Here is a 24,002-nt window from a genome sequence, read left to right as displayed (position 1 = left end):
GGTTGGACCCTAAATGATTGGATAATCGTGCCCTGGTCAGGTGACTACTGATTTCAGTTTTCAAGAGCTAAAGGCAGGGTTCGAGTGCGATGCAGACTCCACAAAGCCATGGACCCAGGTTGTCAGCCAGGCTCTGTGCAAGTTGTTGGTGACTCCATAATGTTGTGGACTGTTTTTACCTGGGAGGAACTAGGTCCTCTGATCCAACTGAACTGATCATTGACTGGAAATGATTATGTTCAGCTACTTGGAGACCATTTTCAGCCTTTTGTGGACTTTCCTGTTCCTAAACAGTAGTGGAATTTTTATGGATGCCAATGTGCCATGTAACTGGGCCACAATTGTTTGCAATTGGTTTGAAAAAAATTTTGGACAGTTCAAGCAAATGATTTGGCCACCCATCAAACATTATGGGACATAATTGAGAGGTCAGTTCGTGCAGAAAATCCTGCACTGTCAACACGTTAGCAGTGATGGGTGGCTATAGAGGCCTCATGGCTCATTATTTCTGCAGGGACTTCAAGCGATTTGTAGAGCCCATGCCATGTTCAGTTGCTGCACCACCTCAAGAAAAAGGAGGTCCAACAGGATATTAGAAGGCATCCCATGATTTATCTCAGCTCAGTGTATTTCATGTGTTACCTATGGTTTCGTTACACTTACCTTCCTTTTACCTAAGTTTGCCTGTACATTATCTGTGATTCCTTTTTTTGGATATGTTCACTTCACATCAGCTGAACTGCCTATTTGGTGTTCCTTATTGCAGTAGCCACATCTTTAATGAACTTCAAGCACATCTTGTCATTTGTCAATTTCTCAGTATCCCACTTTCTTCCACATTGATTTTTTTGGACAAGTCCCATAAACTCCAGCCTACTCTTCATTATTACTTAATTGTGATCTGAGTCTATATCTGCACCTGGGTACACCGTACAATCCAATATCTGAATTTGGTATCTCTGTCTAACCATGATGTAATCCAGATGGAAACTTCCTTTATCTCTCAGTTTTTTCCAAGTACATTTCCTCCTCTTGTGATTCTTGAGCAGAGTATTCACTGTTACCATCTGAAATTTATTGAAGAACTCAATTAGTTTTCTCCTCTCTCATTCCTACTGCCAAGCCAATATTCTCCCATAACCCTTTCTTCTGTTCCTTCCCCTATAATTGTGTTCCAATCCCCCATGACTATTACATTTTCATCTCCCTTTACATACTGAATTACCCACCCAATACCCTCATATACTTCCTCTATGTCCTCAACTGCTGGTTGCAATGTTTGCTTGTATACCCGAATTACCGTGGCGGCATCGGTTTACTGTCAAATCTGATGAGAATAACCCTATTGCTGAACTGAACTGTCCACAGTAACTTTCTCTCTGCTCTTGCTTCCTATTTGTAACTAATTATACCACTTTCTGCTGCTGTTGATATTACCCCATATTTGTCTGACCAAAAATTCTTATCTTCTTTGCATTTCACATTACTGATCCTGAGTTTTTGCATTTCTCTTTGTTACGGGTTGATATTTGTAATTATAGAAACTCTGGAAATATTGATTATCCTTGAATTAATGTTTTATACTGCATGATGTACGTTCCTTGGAGAGAAATAAATTAATGTTGTATTGGAATCACGGTGTTGTGTGCTCGTAATATTTTCATGCCGGTTGCGATTTCCTGCGAGATTTCAACAATTAACGGCTTACTTCACGCTGCAGGACACAACAGACGACGTCAGACCACATCGCAAGCTAAGTCCATTCCAATATAATATGATCGCATGAACTGGTTGCTTCAAAACAATTTTTGCGGCTTTGTATTGCAAGCCTGAAACTTGCACTCAGAGTAGCTAGTTTTGTTAAAAGGTTTTTGTTCATTTACGTTTGCGCATACGCTGCTTGTTAAACATTTAAGCTATTCACAAGCGCACTTGTAAACAATCTTACACCAGCCGTCTTTAGTAAAACATAATGCAGGACGAATCCGAGATACAGTTAGCAAACATCAAAAGAAAGCGAACTAGGGTGAGGACTAATGCTACGCGGTTTTGTGCGGCTGTTGATGCTCTTACCATAGAAAGCTCGTTTGATGATTTTGAACATTACAGGGAACCTGTTCAAGAAACTCTAGAGGAGCTCGTTTCATTAGATGACACTATTCATAATTTTCTCTCTGATGATGAATACAATGCAGACGTGCTGAGCTGTGAGGAATTTATAGGTAAAGTCAAGCGCGCTATAGTGAAGGCTACAAAAGCAATTGATTACAAGCTTCCATCCACAACATCGCAGATGAATATCACGCCACCACCAGTGCTCACACAACCAACTGTATTCCACTCTGTCAAGCTACCAGCAATTAAGCTTGAGTCAGTTTGTGGAGATGTCGAAATGTGGTCCCGCTTCTGGGAACAATTTGAATCGACCATTGATAAAGACCTATCCCTTTCTACAGTAAGCAAACATATTTTCCTACGAGGGTATCTGTCAGGCGAACCGAAGTTGCTAGTAGATGGAATACCTATAACCGCTAACACGTATGAAGAAACAAAGAAAATTTTATTGAATAGATACAGAGATAGCAATCGCATTATACAGGCGCACCTGAATTATTTGGATGCACTAAAGCCTGTACAGTCAGCGACACCTGAAATGCTGAACAGTACATTCCTGGAATGTAACCGTCATTTCAAGCACTGCGTGCCTTAGGAGAAGACGTCGTAGCATACGGTAAAATTCTCACTCCGAAAATTCTGAGTGCATTTCCCGCTGAAATGTGCCAGAAATGGGTCATTCATGCTAGAAGAACCAAATTAGCGGAAGGAGGTGTACTGAAACTTTTAAACTTTTTGGAAGAAGTAGTTCGTGGTGCTCTCACTGCACAAAAGATTTGTACAGAATATCAGTCATCTCCTAGCTTCACGCCCACTGCAGCAGCGCTTCACATAAATTCAAAGCAAGCGAAAAATCCGCGTAAGCCTAAACGAGAAGTACCGGTGCAACCATTTTGCGAAGCTCCCTCTCATTGGGCCCAAGAATGCAACATAGTAACTGACAGCCAACAATGTATCGATAAACTAAAGCGAGATAATCGCTGTTTAATATGTCTAAACCGAGGTCATAATGCTAGAAACTGCTGTAAGAAGGGCAAGGTCTCGTGTTCTAAGTGCAAGAAAAGTCATCACAAAGCCATCTGTACTGACATTGCTGCCTCTTCATCATCCTCTCAGCAACGTAGCTCTACATCTGTAGGGAGAGTTCAACAGGTTTTACTTATCTTCAAACAGCTCGAGTTTGGGTCAGTGGACCCGCAGGATTAAGCAAACTTACCGCTGCGTTCTGGATAGCAGTAGTCAGTCAAGCTTCATTTCCAAGTTCCTGATTGATGAGCTAGGTTTAAGAACTATAGAACATCGTGATCTATCTGTCAACGCCTTTGAAATGCCATCCGCGACTTCAACGCACCGTAGAGTTGTAGAATTCACACTACAGGGTACATGGACTAATTCCAAGACGTCTATGACTGTGTTTGAAAGCACATACTCCTTTTCCGCGCACCCAGCTGTGCCTTCCGATTTAAGAAAACTTGTACGCACACGGGGACTTCATTTTGCAGATCTAAGGGATGGTACAGAAGATCTTCCCATCCAGATTCTTATCGGAGCAGATTACTATTGGAAAATAGTTAAAGATTCCCCTCTGATTTGACTAACGTCATCAGTTGTTCTGGTACCTTCCATTCTAGGTTGGATTCTTAGTGGAAGCAAATCAAGCACCACTGCTAACCTTGTGACGGCAAACTACATCAGTTTAGCGACAGTGACAACAACCGACGATATTTTACGACGTTTCTGGAATTTAGAAACAATGGGAATCACAGAAGATGAAACAACTCTGAATCAGAAGGAATTGGGGTTATTGCAAGATTTCTCAAAATCCTTCTGCATCGAAGACAAAAGAAGAGTGGTGTCTTTCCCCACAAAACCTAACGTTATGTTATCTAATAATCTTCAGCAAGCAGAGAAGAGATTTGCTTCACTGGAGAAAAAATTTACGAAGGACAAGAAACTGAAACAAATTTACGAGGCGCAAATGATAGAACACATCAAGAAGAAACATGTGGAAGTCACCCCTTCTGGACAGAAATTGCGTGACACATTTTATCTGCCACATCATGCAGTAAAGAAAGAAAAGTTAGGTGTCATCAAATGGAGGATTATTTGTGATGGTTCGTCGCACGACCAGAATGCACGTTCATTGAATGACTCTTTAGAAATAGGTCCTAATTTACTTCCTGACACTCTTTCAATATTACTGAGATATCGTCTACATCAAATAGCCTTAATTGCCGATGTCAAACAAGCATTTCTACAGTTAGTTCTTCACAGGAAGGATAGAGATCTCACGAGGTTTTTTGGTACAAAGTAATCGTAGATCAACAAGGAAATTATATTACAACTGACGAAAGGATTACATACTGCTACACCCGGCTACCTTTCGGACTTACCCGCTGTCCGTTTCTTCTTGCAGCCACGCTAAAAGAACTTGCTGTAATACACAAAACGAATTTTCCGCAAGCTGCTTTACTTGAAGATAATATGTACATGGATGATTTTGTAGCAGGTGCTAAAGATGACAAATGCCGTAATTAACATATATTATGAGCTTACATCACTCATGGGACAGATCAGTCTACCAATGGTGAAGTGGGCCACAAATTCAAGCCAACTGATTGGAATATGGCAATCAGAAGGTGTCATAAACATTACAGATACAGAGGTATTGGGAGTCCACTGGAACACACAGACTGATACGCTCAGTGTTGTTCACAACAATGTTACCGAGAATGTTATAAATCGTCCTGCCACTAAGCGAGAAGTACTACGAAACACTGTTAGATTCTATGACCCACTGGGTTTGTTGACACCTGTGTCCCTCACTACAAAAATAATTTTTCAAGAAATTTGGTCAAGAGGAATTGAATGGGATGAGCTTTTACCTCTTAATCTTAGGAAACGCTGGCGAATGTGGGTATCAACATTGCCATCATGTTCACACATAAAAATGCCCCGATGGGTTGGTGTATCTGAGAACACTGAGCCAGAAATCAATGTCTTTTGCAACGCATCAGACAAGGGCTACGGAGCAGTCCTTTATGTACAGTGCACCACAACAAATATGGCATCAGTCCATTTAGTTTGTAGTAAAAACCGACTAGCTCCCATCAAAAAAATAACTCTTCCACGGCTGGAACTTCTAGCAACACTTCTTGGATCAAGACTACTTCATTATTTCTGTAAGGCCACGAGCTATAATGCAAGTCGTGCAACATTGTGGACTGACTCAATTGTAGCCTTAGGATGGATACAACATGACCCTAATCGATGGAAAACCTTTGTGTCAAACCGTGTTACAGAAATACAGTGACTAACAAATCCGTCACAGTGGAGGCACTGCCCTGATGACGAAAATCCAGCTGATCTAACCTCCAGAGGTACCACAGCAGATAAACTTCACCATGCTTCTGTATGGTTGCATGGACCTGCTTGGTTAACAAAGAACAGAACACAGTGGCCTCGAATTTTACAGATGGAAGAGCAAGAAATTAACAGACCAAGTCTTCATGGTACAAACAACGATTCCTATTTTAACAGCTACATGGTACAGTAGCTACTTCAAGCTGTTAAGAGTTACAGGATGGGTACTTCACTTTAAACGGCACTTATTGAAAGAAAACAGAACATCTGGAGAACTAACAGCATCAGATTTGGGCGAAGCACGCACTTACTGGATTCAAGATGTTCAGCAGCAACATTTTACGCTCGAACTGCATGCACTATACAACTACATGCTTCTACCACGCAATTCTCAGATAGTTCGCTACAACTCATTCTTGGATAATGGTCTTATTCGTCTCGGTGGACGGCTGCAGTTTGCAGAATTACCCAGAGATCAACGCCACCCAATTCTTCTTGAAGGACATCATCATTTCACATGTTTACTGACCCAGCAGACTCACATTCGTTTGCATCACCTTGGAGTAAACATAGTGTTATCTGAACTGAGAACAGAATTCTGGATTCTTAGAGGTCAACAGGCAATTAAACATGTTCTACACCGTTGCCTGCCTTGTAAGATGGTGAAAGCTCACATTGTTCAACAGAGGCTCCATTACCAGCTGAACGAGTCTCACCATTGAAACCATTTACAGTAACAGGTATTGACTTTGCTGGTCCATTATACGTCAGACAAGGACATATTACAAAGAAAGTGTATATTGCTCTATTCGCATGCCCAATAACACGAACCATACACCTGGAACTATGCTCAGATATGTCAACTGACAGATTTCTTCAAGCCCTACAAAGGTTTGTCAGAAGACGAGGAGTGCCCAGCTCAATTTACACTGATAATGCTACTACCTTCCATGCCACGAACTTAGAGCTGAAGGAACTCTGACAGGCTCTCATGGCAAGCAAGACGCACAAGTACTTCGCCCAGCAAGCCATCACTTGGAAATTCATCGTCCCACACACGCCTTGGTGAGGAGGATTCTGGGAACAGATGGTGGGATCTCAGATGCTGCCTGAGAAAAGTTTTAGGACAGTCACAGGTGGACGAAGAAGGTCTCAACACAATCCTGGTCAGCATAGAAGCAGCACTAAACTCTAGACCAATTACGCAAGGGGGAGAGGAATCTGAGCCACTGATGCCCGCACATTTCCTTGTAGGTGATCAACTCACAACACTACCTACTGGTCCAGAATCACCAGTTAAAAAGGACTTGTCCAAGGAATTTCAACGGCTGCAGAAGATGGTAGAACACTTCTGGAACAGGTGGAAGAATGAATATCTGATCCTGCTCAAGAACTTCCATGAAACTCATCAACCAAGGCCAGGTTCAGGAAGACTTCAGCTGGGTGATGTCATTCTTCTACAAGAGGATGTTCGTTCAGGACACATGTGGAGGAAGGTGCGGATAGAAGATCTTCATGAAGGAAGAGATGGGAAAATACGAACTGTAACCTTACGAACTTCAGAAGGATCCATAATCTCACGTCCCGTTCAACTGGTCATTCCTCTAGAAGATGACTAGGGTGGGGAGGGTGTTGCGGGTTGATATTTGTAATTATAGAAACTCCGGAAATATTGATTAGCCTTGAATTTATGTTTTATATTCCATGATGTACGTTCCTTGGAGAAAAATAAATTTATGTTGTATTGGAATCACGGTGTTGTGTGTCCGTAACACTCTTTTTAGATTTTGTAGCTTTCCTACTAGGTTCAACCTTCTGAAATTCCGTGCTCCAACTCATAGAGGTTTCCTCATTGTTGGTTATTCTGTCTTTTTCTCATGATCAACTCCTCCTTGGCTGTCCCCTCCCGGAGATCGAAATGGAACTAAGCTGGGATCTTTCACCAATGGAGAGAACATCATGACACCTTTTTCTCAATTATGGCTACTTGTCATATGGATACACATTATATGTCTTTAACACAGTGCTTTCCATTGACTTCTGCAGCCTCATGCTGCTCATCATTACTGATGCTTCCAACTTTTAGGGGCAGTTCCCAACCCCAAGCGCAAGGCAGTGCTCTGGACCTCTGACCACTCCTTTGCCCTCTTTGACAAAGCCATTGGAAGAATAAAAGTAACTTATTGTACCAGAAGTATATATATCTACAGTTGGTAGTGATTTTTATTCATAATTTTAGCAGTGGTTGTTCGGACCTGGGACCCAGGACATTTTGATTAGTAGTCAAAGACACTTGCCCCAGAGCTCGAGGGAATCCCTTTTGATCTCTTTATACTAATTCTATCATTCTATACATTTCTGGTGCACCAAGGAACTTACATTTCTGGTGCACCAAGGAACTTCCCCATCAAAAAGTCGGAAGTGACTCACATATTCACCTCAAGTGTGCCAAAGGTTGATGTACACTGTCACGATAGATGGATGCCTAGGAAACGGGGGATGACACACAGAGTAAATGAATATCACAGAGTGAAATGTTTAGTTCCAATATATGTAACATGATATACGATATAAACAGAAACAGAAATGAAAGTGCTCAAAAACTTGATACTTTGTTATTTTGCAAGAAATTTGAAAAACTTGATATCTTTTGACAGACTGTAACACCCTTGCTATTGGATGCAAAAAAATTTACAGCACTCAGATTTGTGGAGAACTTTGTGCTAGTAGCACAAGAAACCGGCATTTTCGAAAAAAAATTAAAAAGACCAAAATTTTTGAAATTTTTTACTACAGAAAGTTTAAATAACATAAATTTTGTTGGCAAAACATGCTTCTCATTTAAATGAGGATTGTTTTAACATTAGTGACTCTCCATGTTCAGGAAGACCTTTGTGGTTTGATGAACATCATAGAATGCATTAATCCACAATGATCGACTTCAGCGCAGTTGAGAACTGGCAAATGTGATGAACTGTGATTGTTCCACCATCGTGCACCATTTACATGCAGTGGGGAGGGCTCAAAAATTGGGTGCATGGATACCACATGTTCTAAGCCAAAATTACAAAAATCACCTGGTGGCCATATGTGCATCTCTGCTTGCTTGTCACCAATTGGCTTGAGAGCAGCTCTGACTAGTCCTATTCTGTATCATCACTGGTGATGAGAAATGGTATCTTTATAGTAACATAAGGAAAATAAAGAAGCGGTTGAACCCATACAATGCAGCAATTCACTCAGGGTGGCAATTCTTCTGGAAAACCTGGGAGTCTCAAGTAATTATGTTTTACCTACGAAGATCAGAGAAATTTAAGAAATTTCATAAAATCTCAGGGAATTCTGAATATTTAATGTAGCATTGAAATTGAGTTTTATTAATTTGTACAAATCAATAATTTAAAAATACCTAGTATTTCAAAATGAGTTAATTATATGAATATTATTCCATGTAAGTTATTGATGTGTAAAAAGTATGGTTAATCTACTGCTTAATGTGTGGTATACAAGCTGAGAGGAAAGACAAGTCATTATTGTGGAATGCTGCCCCCCCCCCCCTCTCCCACACTCGTCATTAATTTATCAGGAGGTTCTTGACACCATCTTCTTCCTCACACCTAGAATTCCCAGTTTGTTTGTTTGTTTCTTTTCTTTTCTTTTATTTTTTTTTCTCCAAGTTTGAGTAGCCACCCTGTCTCCATACAAAGACCTACACTTATCCACAAAAGATAATGTTATGCAGCTGGCGGAACAGTGACAGTGTGGTGAACTCAAATTGCTTCCCTGAGGTGTAACCATCAGTGCTGACATTTACTGCCAAAACTGAAATGCCTTGCAGGTACAGTCCAACAACAATGTCCAGGGAGACCACATGAAGTGATGCTATGCCATGATAACACCCACTCACATTATGTGCAACTGACAAAAAACACTAAACAATAGTTTGATTGGAAAGTCATTCCGCACCAACCTTATTCACCACATTTTTGTGCCGATATTAATAACTGAGATATCTTACAGGTGCAGTCCAAGAAAAACAACCAGGAAGATTGCACGAAGTGGTGATACTCCATGATAATGCCTGCCCATATTCTGCTAGACTGGCAAAAAACGCTATGCAGTAGGTTGATTTGGAAGTCATTCCCCACACATCCTATTGACCTGATCCGGCTCCCGCAGATTTTCTTTTTTTCTGCTCTCTTCAACGGCCTTCAAGGAACATCCTTTACCGATGAAAATGCAATCTAAACATCACTCATCTCAAAATCATATGAATTCTACAGTCACGGAATCGAAAAGTTATCACAGCATTGGCTGACTGTCGTAAATAGTAAAAGATAATATACTATTGATTACTAAAGTCTCTGTTGTCTGTATTTGTTGTGTTTATCAAAGTTATGAAAAAACACTGCAAACTTATGCACAGCTGAATACTACTTGACTGGACTATAAGCACACTGTGGAGTCAAGACAGTAAGCGTGTCCAATACTTCCACATGCAACATCAGGCAAAGATTAGCTAACAAATGTTATGCAAAAAATCAGATATTTGGCTGAGTTTAACACCTGTAAACATATTTTTTTGTAATCCTACTGGAAGTAAAGTTGATAATTGTTTAAAAAGAAATCGAAATTAGTATCATAATTTAAAATTAGGGTGCAAGAAAGGAAACCACACATAAGTAGAATAGCGGAATTTTCTTTTTGTTTTGTCCTTTTGGCAGTCAGCTTTACATTTAAACATAAGATCTTGGCATGTAGACACATTCTTAAACATAATACTGTATAGCCAAGAAGCAGTGGAAAAGAATTGGTTCATATTTAAATAATCATTGTTTGGTAATGATGTTCGATCCTTGGCATTACAATTTTTCTCCTATTTTCAACATTTTTTTAAAGTTTATGTCATCATTTTCGGTATTCAGATAGCTAGTTACAAAGACTTGACACTAGTTACAGATTGACAGGTTGATAAGATATTTCCTTTAGCAGTGTGTGTGTGTGTGTGTGTATTGAATGAAACATTTGAATAATGACATTGTAGCTAAGTGGCACTATATAGTAGATAAGGAAAGATTGAAACTTAATGTCTTATGTGACTAGTAATTACCTATGTGCATTTCTCATCATTACAGCATTAGATTTACTCTGTTCTTTTTACAATCATATTGACCAACTAGGATCATGTTGACAACTTCAGTTCCTATTCTTCCTTCATTGTTGTTTCCTATTTCTCCATTTTCTCCCCATGAAGTCCCTTCCTTTCTTCTGTCCATGTTGTTCCTGATATTTTATTTCTTCTGCTTTGAAAGCCTTCCAAATTTAGTATTTTATTTTTAAAACAGTTTCTTTCTGCTATTTTTCATCATTTGATGTTGTTTCTTTCTAGATCTTTCCTTACTTCTGTAATCCGTGCTATTGTCGATTTCTTCTTCCAGAAGTATAGGAGTATTTGTTTTGGTAGTCTATTTCCATCCGTTTGGTAGATGTGTCTGAAAAAGCTTAATCTTCATTTGTCCATTACTTCAGATATTTTCTCAATAATTTTGTAGATCTCTTCATTACTTCTTATTTTTCAACCATCTGCAGTTTTTATTACACCCATTATTTTTCTAATAATCCTTCTTTCCAGTTCCTCTAGGTTGTTCATCTTATAGTTCACCATTAGGCACTCAGATCCATATAAACATTCTTGTCATACCATTGTGGTGTGGTGTTTTGGTTTTGTTTTTCTAGATATACATTTCTTGTTATAAATATTTTTGGTCAGACCATATGCTCTTTCCACTTTGTTAATTCTTACATCTAGTGCAGATTTTTCTAGTCCATTCCGTTGTATAGTTTCTCCAAGATATTTAAATTTATTTACTCACTCTATTTTAGTTATTTGTTTTTCTATGAATTTTGGCACATTTTTTATATTTGTCATGAATTTTGTTTTTTTTATCTGAAATTTTGAGACAAGTTCTGTTTGCTATTTTTTCCAGAAAGTTCATTCCAATAACTGCTTCTGTCAGGTTTTCTGAAGTTATTGCAAAATCATATGCAAAAGCCAAGCAGTTTATCTTAATTCCATTTGTTTTCATTGCCAGAGTTACTGGCTCAATTTTGCGATTTTTTAGCACTGTGTTCCAGATCCTTACAATTTTTTGTAGAACGCAATTAAACAGTAAAGGTGATAAACCATCACCTTGTTTTATTTCAAATGGCTGAGATACTTCTCCCATAAATTTGACTTTAGAAATTGTACCTGTTAGTGTTTCACGAATTATATTTGTTAATTTTGATTTAACACCAAATTCTCTAATGACCTTATCTGTTGTTTCTCTGTCTATACAATCAAATGCTTTCGTGACATCAATAAATGACACTATTATTGGTTTTCTGGCTAATGTTGTATGGTGAATTATTGACTTTAAGTTAAAAATTTGTTCTGCGCAGGATCTTCCCTCTCGAAAATCACCCAGATATTCTCCCAGTTGTTTGTCTAAAGTATCTATCACTCTGTTCTGGAGAATTTTGATATTTTGTATTCCACTGGCAGAAATGACACTCCTCTATAATTATTGACATCTTGTGGGTCTCCCATTGTACGTGGCGGGTGGATCAATGCTGTTTTCCATTCAACTGGAATCTTTTCAGTTTTCCAAATATTCTCAAAAATCCTTTATGGTTTTTGGTTCTGACCACTTCAATAATTCTGCTGTAATGGAGTCTTCACCACTTGCTTTATTGTTTTTGAGTGTTTTTATGGCTTCATGAATTTTTAACTCTGTAGGTGGGAAATCTTCCTCTAGATTTTGAGGTGTCTCTGGAAATTCTAATTTATCTGCTGGAACTAAAAGATCCCACAATTGATTACTTTCTCCAGATTTTTTTCTGTTGTCAGCATTTATAGGTGCATGGCAGTTTATGAGGGTGTAACTTTTGTTCTTGCACTTTATTGTTAACGTGGATATTCTTTCTGAATTTGATCTAAATTGTGTTACACTGTCTATGATTTTTTTGTTTACATAAAATGCTGTTCCAAACATCTGGATGTTTTCCATTATTCTCACTGCTGGTTTCCCTTTATAAATACTATAATGTTTTGTATCGACTACATTCTCATCTCAGTAAATATTTTATTTTAATTATTTTTCTTTCTTATTTACAGGCGTAATGAAGTCTCTGATATCACACCAAGACTACAACCAATAATTGGTGAGTTTTATGGATATTCTTAATATTATATTAATTTAAAGTCGTTGGTGCCACTACCTGCAGGACAGTGTGTTAAGGTCTGTGTAATACTGATACCATAGCAGCAGATCTTAACAAACAATGCCATTTATAGCTAGATGCTGATTTTACTGGCAGCTATCTGTCAAGTTCTTTAATGTTACGGGTTCTGGGCTAAAATGTCCTTGAAGTAATTACACCATGTACTATTCCTACTGTTATAAGTATGTTATTGTCTGCAGCTGAGGAAACCAAAGACAAATCTTCTGGAAAAAGTAAGGGATGAAAATAAGTGAGGGAAGAAAATATGCATTACATCATTATTAGACCTAATCAATAAACTTTTCATGCTTTGCTTAAGGAATGTGTTGCATATCAGGCACAATACTAGCCAGTAACACACTGGTAAAGTTTTGTGTTGCTACAACACTTTAAATTCCATTTCTTTAGTAATTGAACATTTTAGGTCTTCATCTTAGGATTTGTTTTCTTTAAGAAGACTTTCATTCAAGCTTGGAAATTACTAATACCTCTCACAGTTTAAAGAAAGTTGTAGTTATTGTTCACCCCAGGTGCTTCGTCTCAATGGTGTTAATGATGATATGGAATTTGCTACACCTTTGAACGATGAACTACTATATCAAGTTTCCTCATTTTTTTAACAGAGAATTACAAGTGATTAAAGGAATGGCTGTATGGTATTACTGCAACACTAAATAAAAGAGTACAGTACAAAAGTTTGTTTGTTTTTATGTCCCCCTCATGTAGTTATGAGACTGTCCATGAGGTACCGTTGTGTTGTCAGAGTTCCCCTAGGCACTACCATCCACCAGCCAAAGTCGTACCTGACGGCTTCCCATACCATAACTTAAGGAGTTAATACTACTATGCCTCTTCAAAACGCTAGAACAGAACCTGTCCCCAGGTCACTGACATACTTTTTGATGATGGTCATCCAGGATAACACAGAATTGCAATTTGTGGCTGAACACAGTGCAAACCATTCATAAAATGTCTTTATTTCCATATGCAACTGTTTGTGTCGTGGTGTTAACAGCAGCCTACGCATGGTGTGGCAGTTCCCTTGTATGACTACACTAGTACCCAGCCAACAGTACAGGATGCACATAATGTTTCAGTTTCAGGGAGTCCATTACTTGTTCTTGGATACCTGGTGCAGATGTAAAAAAGTTACAATGTGCTTGGTGTGCAATATATCAATCCTCTCTTGGTTGCACAGAAACTGTCAACCAGAATGTCGACAATAAGTATGTCTGCCTCCACGATCCCACACAGTCCAAAACAGGGCCACTTTCACATTTGAATCCCCACAAATCTGGATTTTGCACAGTTCATCCTGCTGAGCGAATAGAGAACTACAATGATGTCTCTTTAAAACTCTGTCAGGTGCTGATAATACTATCTTGCTCGAGTATAGCGCATCTTCGTGTCTTCACAATGGCCACTTAATAGTGGTACTGTTCACACCCCTTTTGTACCATATCAGGTGTGGTAACAACACTAACCATGAAGTAATACACTCTGGTAGCCATTCTATCTGTCACAGAGAATTGCACATCCAATCATATACATACTTGCTGATGTGTGTTTTAATGAAATAAAAAAAAGTATTTAAATTTATATATTTATTTATTATGTAAAAATGAAAATAAAATGAATCGAAAATGGGGAGGAAATGTTACTTTAAATATTTTTGCTATTTGCTCTTTCAGTACGAACTTTGTTGTAGAACCCCTTATTTACGTGTGGTAATAAAAATTCATTTAGACATAATTAAGCACATTTAAAATTACGTGAACCTTAGCTACCCTCTCATGCTGATAAATTGATATTAACTGATGAAGAACATTTAGTTGAAAATTGCATAAATTAAATTTTTTACATATTTCGGCCTTGGCACACATTTTCTAAATGCAGTGGTTTTTCAAATATTCACTGAATTCTTTCCCAGCATTAGCTATGGAACACAAGACTGTCTCTGTTAGCAGAAAATGGTTAAATATTGCCAAGCCGACCTGAACGTTTAATTATTGACAAAATACATTTCACTATACGTTTAAGTTATTTGCTTTAGAAATTGAAAGAACCAACAGATTAACAACTTCAATGTTAATTATCCGCCTATGAATGCACAAATGTAAAACCAGTAATAAATTCTGTCAGCCTCAGGATTGCTGTAAAAGAAAAATATTTCGTAGTTCACTGCTAATTTTATCTGCTCCCGATTTACGGGTTTGGTTAATTTTTTAGCGGAACAATTTTTTAAACGTGCCGCCGCTGCAAATCGTTCGGTCGCGGCACAGCCCAGCAACACCAACGATAATTGCTAAAAATGCTGAAAATTCTTTAAAGAAATATTATAGATGACATGGGCAAGCTAATTTACATTAATAATACACAATTTTGATAAATTATAATGTATTTAGACCACAACAATAATTAAACTTACATTACTTTGTAATTTCTCCTCTAATGGCGGCTAAAGATGGATACAGACAAAAGAAGTCTACTCATTCATAAAATGCTACGTCACAGGTCCCTCTCTCTCTCAGCTCTCGAGGAAGACGACAAAGAATGCACATTATGTATCCCTATTTATACTATTGCTGCTTGTTAATTTCTCTTTGTAATCTTACAACATTATTTTCCTCTGTGGCTGTATTTTACATTTTTTTTTTATCGCAGATATTAACATATTTCGTAATTACATTATGAGTACTGAAATATTACAATCATAAATACATCGAGAATATTACTACAGAAAATATTACAATAATAATGAATGTCCTTTATACAAAATTAAATAATATATTTTTTTTGTTAAACAATGACAGTACATACGAATTGCTTCACAGGCGTACATAGTACAATGAAATGTCATTTCATTTTATTAATAGTGTGTGTGCTGCCAGGGAACGTTACATTGCTCCCTGGCAGCATTTGGCAAAGAGTTTCTATACTTTGACACAATGGTGCCAGTAACGTTAACGTTCTTTACAATTCTGTTTTTTTTTTTTTTTTTTTTTTTTTTTTTTTTTTTTTTTTTTTTTTTTTTTTTTTTTTTTTTTTTTAATGGCTGTTTTAATTAGTCCCGGGGTTATATATGTTTATGGCTCCCCCATTTGGGCAAAGACAGACAGGAAACCTGGGCAAAACTGTGCCGGAGCCCAGCCATCCCAGTTGGTTCCTGATTAATCTTGTCTCTTTAACAGTCATTCCTTTGAAATTATTTAGCAGTTTGTCATCAACGGTTACATAATATCACAGTCACATACAGTTCAACGAAAGTTTGTTGTGTGTGTGTTTAACAACTCGTAATTATCTATTTTGCGATATACTTGTCCTAGGATATATCACTTAGTTTTTTGAAATCATTTAATACAACGTCACTTTTCATAATGTTCTCACTACCTACGTTTTACAAATCCATCTCCTACACTTGTTAATGTTCATTTTCTCTTGTCAATTTACGGGTATACAAAATAAGTGTTCAATGTTTGTCAAAAATTGAGTTCATTGACATGTTATGCTGTTTGTGTAAATATTTTGGAATATGTTAATAATGCTGTAGTTGGTGAGCGGTGCGGAATGATAGTTGAGCGGCGCTCTGCGCGGCGCGTCGGCTCCGTGTAGGTCACCGCCCCCGGTGTTGACAGCTACAGCGCGGAGAGGCGTGTGGCTGTCTGGTCTGCTACGGGCTGCTGCGGCCACTGCATGGCTGAAGTAGCCGGATGCGCGTTGTATATCAGCTCGCCCGTGTGACATCTTCTTGCAGTGCTCCAGCAAACATGCAACAAGTTCACAAACCGTGTACTATCCTTATGGGCATTTTTCCTGCTGTGGGAAAGAACACACACAGTTATTATTCAGTAGGCCTTCACTAGTCTGGTTTGCACAATGTTTTGTTGTCACAGTAACACGTTTTATGGGCACACAATATTTTTTCACCATGTCATGACTTGTCATTAGTCACACGCAAGTTTTCACCTTAGAACAAAATGTATCTCTGTAGTCAATGCGCTTTCCTGGCGTCCCTTCACACACAAAGAGTTATAGTTTGACACTAGCTTGGTCCACCGTCTGTTATCGGCTCACTGTTAGTGTCGTGCTAGTTCCTTGTCCATTTGCACACATGGCGATGATACAGTTTCTTATTGCTTGTTCGAAACAACCTCATGACGTATTGCTGCAGTTTTAACAGTCACTGTCTGTCTCTGCCACACAATACTGCACTTTTGTTTAAGTTTTTTTTTTTTTCAATTACAATGTCCGTTGTGCAATGTTTTGTAACAACACATTCGTAACTTCTTTGTTCGCTCTTTACCAAGGTGTGTGATAATTGCGTACATGGTAACAAATATTAAAATTTTGTATTAGTTTGCCCAAAAATCATCTATATTTATGCTCGAGTAGATTTTATTTGTGCATTCCAGCCAGATTCAGCCATATTGTTCAATAACTCCTTTGGAATTACGTCTCACTTTACTTGCAAGGACCTATGTAACTACAGTGTAGTCTCTGTAGGCTAAAATTGACTTGGACTGTATCAGGCTAGCTCTTTTTACTGATTCGATCTGCACGTGCTTCAATTGAACCTTCTTTGTGCGTAACTTTGCGTTACTTAAATTTGCAATAAGTTTGCCTCTCATGGTGCCCTCGGGTCACTACTGGGTGCATTACTCTCTTTGATAATACTGGTTTGAAAATAAAGTTCTCAGGATCTCATATTATTAATATTATTCTGGGTTCTAACCTGTCAATGTGACAGCTACACACACACACACACACACACACACACACACACACACACACACACACACACATATGTATATATATATATAATAGAGGGAAACATTCCACGATTCCACGTGGGAAAAATTATATATAAAAACAAAGATGAGGTGACTTACCGAACGAAAGCGCTGGCAGGTCGATAGACACACAAACAAACAAAAACATACACACAAAATTCAAGCTTTCGCAACAAACTGTTGCCTCATCAGGAAAGAGGGAAGGAGAGGGGAAGACGAAAGGAAGTGGGTTTTAAGGGAGAGGGTAAGGAGTCATTCCAATCCCGGGAGCGGAAAGACTTACCTTAGGGGGAAAAAGGACAGGTATACACTCGCACACACGCACATATGGTATGGTATGGTATGGTATGTGTGGATGGATATGTGCGTGTGTATACCTGTCCTTTTTTCCCCCTAAGGTAAGTCTTTCCGCTCCCGGGATTGGAATGACTCCTTACCCTCTCCCTTAAAACCCACTTCCTTTCGTCTTCCCCTCTCTTTCCCTCTTTCCTGATGAGGCAACAGTTTGTTGCGAAAGCTTGAATTTTGTGTGTACGTTTGTGTTTGTTTGTGTGTCTATCGACCTGCCAGCGCTTTTGTTCGGTCAGTCACCTCATCTTTGTTTTTATATATAATTTTTCCCATGTGGAATGTTTCCTTCTATTATATATATATATATATGTATATATATATATAGCAGTCTGCTTGTGTCTGTATGTGTGGATGGATATGTGCGTGTGTGCGAGTGTATACCTGTCCTTTTTTCCCCCTAAGGTAAGTCTTTCCGCTCCCGGGATTGGAATGACTCCTTACCCTCTCCCTTAAAACCCACTTCCTTTCGTCTTCCCCTCTCCTTCCCTCTTTCCTGATGAGGCAACAGTTTGTTGCGAAAGCTTGAATTTTGTGTGTATGTTTGTGTTTGTTTGTGTGTCTATCGACCTGCCAGCACTTTTGTTTTTTATATATATATATATATATATATATATATATATATATATATATATATATATATATATATATATATATATATATATATATATATATATATATATATATATAAAAGACTGTACCAAGAAATATTTCAAGTTCGACACACATATAGAATATTATGCAGTACACAAACTAATCACTTCTAAAATGTTCCTCCTGTCTGATCTCTGTCACAATTTAACACTACAAATAATTGCACTAACCAGGTTATCTGTGCAGACATTTAGAGCATGCGTAGACTAACACTAATTAAAAAGAAGACATAACATAAATAATCATAAACAAAAGAGAAAATCAGTCATATTCTTATAACTAAATACTTCTACACTAGTACATTATCTCTACAGATCACACATCATTAATATTCATTAATTTCCAAAAGAATGGTGTACCTTTTTACACATCACATAGGACTATTAGTCATTTACTGGAGGAATATTTTCGCATCCTTACGAGGATACAGTCCCCGTACTTTCCCTGATTGGGGATCTGCTAAGAGATAGCTACTATTTCCTTCTGGGACCAAGGAATGGAGTATGAGGCTCGACAGTAGGTTTTGTGAGGCTTCACCTCGATATTGTATTGATATCCCTTAACAATTCCTGGTCGTTCTGAAAATACATTTGCATAGTTAAATAATAACTGTACCAAATCCTGCTGTTGCATTGAGTTCAAATTTTTGGACTGTGATACTTTGTTCATAAGTGCGTCCACATTTGCTTTTAATTGATCACCTTGTACGTCTGAATAATACAGATTTTGTCCTAGAGAATGATTGTCTAAATGTAGTATCCACTGATTCCTACATTTTTTGTTAATAGCATTACAATTAGGCACAGGTACCTCTTCAGATCTGAGCATGGACAATTCTATCCTCCTACCCGTGTTCATCAAACTTAATTTTCCCCGAGAAAGCTTGATTACTGCATCCCTTTCTCTCAAAAAATCTACCCCCAAAATGCAGGCTACCTTTAAACCCTTTACTACCAGGAACGAGCACGCTATGGCTTCTCCCCCTATATACATCTCTACTCGCACTTGGAGTTTAATTATTTGTCGCTATGCACTGATGACTCCACTGACTTTGCAATTGTTCACAGGAAAAGTCAGCATACGCTTTTCTTTCCCCAGTACTCTGAATAAGTCCATACTCATGACACTGACAGTAGCACCTGTATCTACGATTGCTTGCACATCAATATTGTTAATTTTGATCTCTATTATCGCTTATACTTTGTCTTTGTGCTCCTTTATGCACGTGGGTGGTTTAGTTATTAATTCATGTCCCATCTGTACCCTGTCATTATACCTGAGGATACAGATTTCCGATGTTTTGTTCTGTGTCGGGCTGCTCTCACTCCAAACCTCAGCCGACGATGGAGAGCGTATCTCGGCTGAATCTAGTTTGTTGGATTATTACTGGTGGATGGGTGTGGCTGCTCTGTGTCGCTGACCTCCACTACGCGTAAATTGTGTTGCGTCGGCCGCCACGGTTGCGCAATTGGCGCATTTTGTGGTGGCGGTCGGTTATTGTCATATCTTTCACTGTTTTGCCGGTCCGGACTGGGCCTCTGGTTCTGTGGCCAAGTTCGGTTTGCATCGTTATAGGTATTGGTGTTCCACAGCCCCCTGGCATTTTTCCATCTACTATTGCTTGGTGGGCCTGTTTCATATCGGTCATCGAACCTTCCTTTTCCGGTCATTGTTCACCGGCGGACTATTGCCGTTCCGGTCTCTACCTCTATTCCCGTTTTGTACATAATGTTGTCTCCTATTGTTACCTCCACCGTTTCCATTATTTGGTGGAGGCGTGTTATTTCGACCATTTCTGTAACCGTTTCCGTTACTTCTAGCCTGTTCAGAGGCTGCCTTAACATCCTCCTGAATCAGGTCAATTGAGTCCAGAACAGACAAGAAATGTTCCATGTCGTTCTCCGGTACGTGTATAAGTTTTTCCTTTACGTGTATCGGCAAGTGTGATTTCAAAAGTCTGATCAAATCCCGGGATGAAATCTGCTCATCCCAGTAACGAGTCTTATTAATGTATTTCTCAAAATATTTTCGCAAATTGCCTAATCGTGGAGAATACGGCTCTGGATTATATACCTCTTTCCGCAATCTCTCCTGAATACATGTTGACCAATATTTGGCCAAGAATGCCTTTTCAAATTGCTCATATGTGTCACAACTGTCAGCTGCTTCGGTTGCCCATAATGCAGCATCTCCTTGTATGTACGACATAACGAACTGTATTTTCTGTGTATGACTCCAAACACTAGGCAAAATGTTTCTAAATCCCTTGATAAATACTACAGGGTGAACAGATTTCTTCTCCTTTGTAAAGATCTGAAACTGTCAGTTTTTAATTAGGCTTTCTTCAATCACTATTTTGGAGTGACATTTGTTTGTTTCGCTAACATTGGTTGCCTGTTCTGTCTCGCAGTCACAATTTTTCACTGCTGTATTTATATGTCTATCATTGTTGGACCTGGCTGGCACGACACACGCCTGTGCGTCGCCGTGCAACAAGCTGTTTTCGAGCTCCGCAAGATGACGGTTGACATTCCGCTGCCACAGCGGAATGTCAGTGTGCACCGCCCTTTTTAAGTCCTGCACTTCCGCACTCAAGCCCAAATCCTTGGCCTCAATCGCGGCGTGCACCTTCTTGTCTATTTTTTTTATAAATTCGTTTTCAATTTTGTTCGCCTGTTCGGACATTTTCTGCTCTATTTCTTGACTTGTGTCAATTTCTAATTTTTCCAACCTGTTAGCCAGTACACTAATTTCATCTACGATACTGGCGTTAGCCACCTGGATATTATCTACTCTTTCGCTCAGTTCTTGCACCGCTTTGGGTATGGTTTCATAGTTTTGTCTCAAACTAACAATCTCACTTTGCATAGCTTCCAAAGATTGCATTAACTGCAATTCTCTCTCATGCAGGCGTCGATCACGCTCTGCTTGTTTAGCATCACGTTCTCTATGGCGTTCTGCTTGCATACGTGCAAATTCAGCTTGGAAATTGAGCATGCGCTCGAACATAACCCTTAATGATTGCACTTCTGACACCTCACCACTCTATGGTCCGTGTCTAGTGCTTGTGGGTGGCACAGTATTTCTACTTTCAACTGAATCACTGGCTGGCAGTGGCAACATTTCTTGCCCTTCTGCCCCCAGATTCTCACATTGTACTTCCTGAACTACGCCACTAACATTACTTTGTGCCCCACTTTCTAACTCGTTATCACTGCTTGCTAACTGTTGTTCATTGTCCATGTTTATATTTTTCTGACTACGCAATCTAACCATAGTCAACAAAAGAAACAAAATCTGAACTAAATATCCTAACACTTAGGTTTCACGGACATAGTCACACAAGAAATGGTCATTTGTTGAAACACACTTATTATATACTATGATGACTAACTACTCAAATGTGCTGTTATTAAAAAAAAAAACATTAACAACAAGCACACCACTAATGATCCGAGAACACCGCACTGAGGCTACTTTACTACCCACAGGACAACTACACTGTAGCTTTACCTTTTGGTGATCTATCTTGGGTGCAGCTGCCCCCTGGTATTGTGGCAGGTAATTAATTTTTTGATATAATGAGCTCTCTACTTCAGCTTGCCTCTGGGTGTGTAGTGTTCTCATGCAAAAAATCATATACAGGTATTACCACACAATATTGGTTAGGCAATACATACAATACATGAAAGATTATTAATTGTTCTCCAACAAAGTTTGACTACAATAATTCCCTAATTATCTCTTGGGTATTTTGTGGCCACTGCTTATTCGTGCCCCGCGTTATTGGGCACCAATTTAATGAAATAAAAATATATATATATTTATTTATTTATTTATTTATTATGTAAAAAATGGAAATAAATCGAATCGAAAATGGATTTGAAAATGGGGAGGAAATGTTGCTTTAAATACTTTTGTTATTCGCTCTTTCAGTACGAACTTTGTTGTAGAACCCCTTATTTACGTGTGGTAATAAAAATTCATTTAGACATAATTAAGCACATTTAAAATTACGTGAACCTTAGCTACCCTCTCATGCTGATAAATTGATATTAACTGATGAAGAACATTTAGTTGAAAATTGCATAAATTAAATTTTTTACATATTTCGGCCTTGGCACACATTTTCTAAATGCAGTGGTTTTTCAAATATTCACTGAATTCTTTCCCGGCATTAGCTATGGAACACAAGACTGTCTCTGTTAGCAGAAAATGGTTAAATATTGCCAAGCCGACCTGAACGTTTAATTATTGACAAAATACATTTCACTATACGTTTAAGTTATTTGCTTTAGAAATTGAAAGAACCAACAGATTAACAACTTCAATGTTAATTATCCGCCTATGAATGCACAAATGTAAAACCAGTAATAAATTCTGTCAGCGTCAGGATTGCTGTAAAAGAAAAATATTTCGTAGTTCACTGCTAATTTTATCTGCTCCCGATTTACGGGTTTGGTTAATTTTTTAGCGGAACAATTTTTTAAACGTGCCGCCGCTGCAAATCGTTCGGTCGCGGCACAGCCCAGCAACACCAACGATAATTGCTAAAAATGCTGAAAATTCTTTAAAGAAATATTATAGATGACATGGGCAAGCTAATTTACATTAATAATACACAAGTTTGATAAATTATAATGTATTTAGACCACAACAATAATTAAACTTACATTACTTTGTAATTTCTCCTCTAATGGCGGCTAAAGATAGATACAGACAAAAGAAGTCTACTCATTCATAAAATGCTACGTCACAGGTCCCTCTCTCTCTCTCAGCTCTCGAGGAAGACGACAAAGAATGCACATTATGTATCCCTATTTATACTATTGCTGCTTGTTAATTTCTCTTTGTAATCTTACAACATTATTTTCCTCTGTGGCTGTATTTTACATTTTTTTTTATCGCAGATATTAACATATTTCGTAATTACATTATGAGTACTGAAATATTACAATCATAAATACATCGAGAATATTACTACAGAAAATATTACAATAATAATGAATGTCCTTTATACAAAATTAAATAATATATTTTTTTTGTTAAACAATGACAGTACATACGAATTGCTTCATAGGCGTACATAGTACAATGAAATGTCATTTCATTTTATTAAAAGTGTGTGTGCTGCCAGGGAATGTTACAGTGTGTGCACAAAGTTACATTGACATGCAACAATGTCTTCCAGGACTTCAGTTGTTTTTTTCCAGGCAGTGTATTGCTTGTGGTCAGATAGTTAAGTAGCTGGTTATATTCACGGTAAATGATAACAGCCAAACAGTTGCAGGATAAAGATTTATTAAAATCCTTGACCATGGTTTCGGTACATCTAAATATACCTTCATCAGAAGCAAAAATACACTAAAATCACATCCTGCAGTGGAGATGCATAACAAAATCGTGCCAAAGGCCTCATCAGTAGTTGACATTAAAATATCACCTCCATCCATACAGCATAATTATGAA

General features: G+C 38.2%; 1 protein-coding gene across 3 annotated transcripts in view; it reads left to right on the top strand.

Annotated features, from left to right (window-relative positions):
• Positions 1 to 24,002, top strand: part of LOC126465494 (meiotic recombination protein REC8 homolog) — a 412,324-nt gene that overhangs the window by 293,418 nt on the left and 94,904 nt on the right. For all 3 annotated transcript variants that reach the window (XR_007585976.1, XR_007585977.1, XM_050096310.1), the window contains one exon: positions 12,635 to 12,681. Coding sequence is in view for 1 of the 3 variants with exons in the window: in XM_050096310.1 (XP_049952267.1) it covers positions 12,635 to 12,681 (47 nt within the window). In the remaining 2 variants the exon portion in view is untranslated. The remainder of the gene's footprint in view (positions 1 to 12,634; positions 12,682 to 24,002) is intronic.

This window comes from Schistocerca serialis, chromosome 1, assembly GCF_023864345.2.
Source record: "Schistocerca serialis cubense isolate TAMUIC-IGC-003099 chromosome 1, iqSchSeri2.2, whole genome shotgun sequence".
NCBI classification, from domain to species: domain Eukaryota; kingdom Metazoa; phylum Arthropoda; class Insecta; order Orthoptera; family Acrididae; genus Schistocerca; species Schistocerca serialis.
Note: the sequence above shows the minus strand (reverse complement) of the source record. Positions and strands in the feature narration are given on the sequence as shown.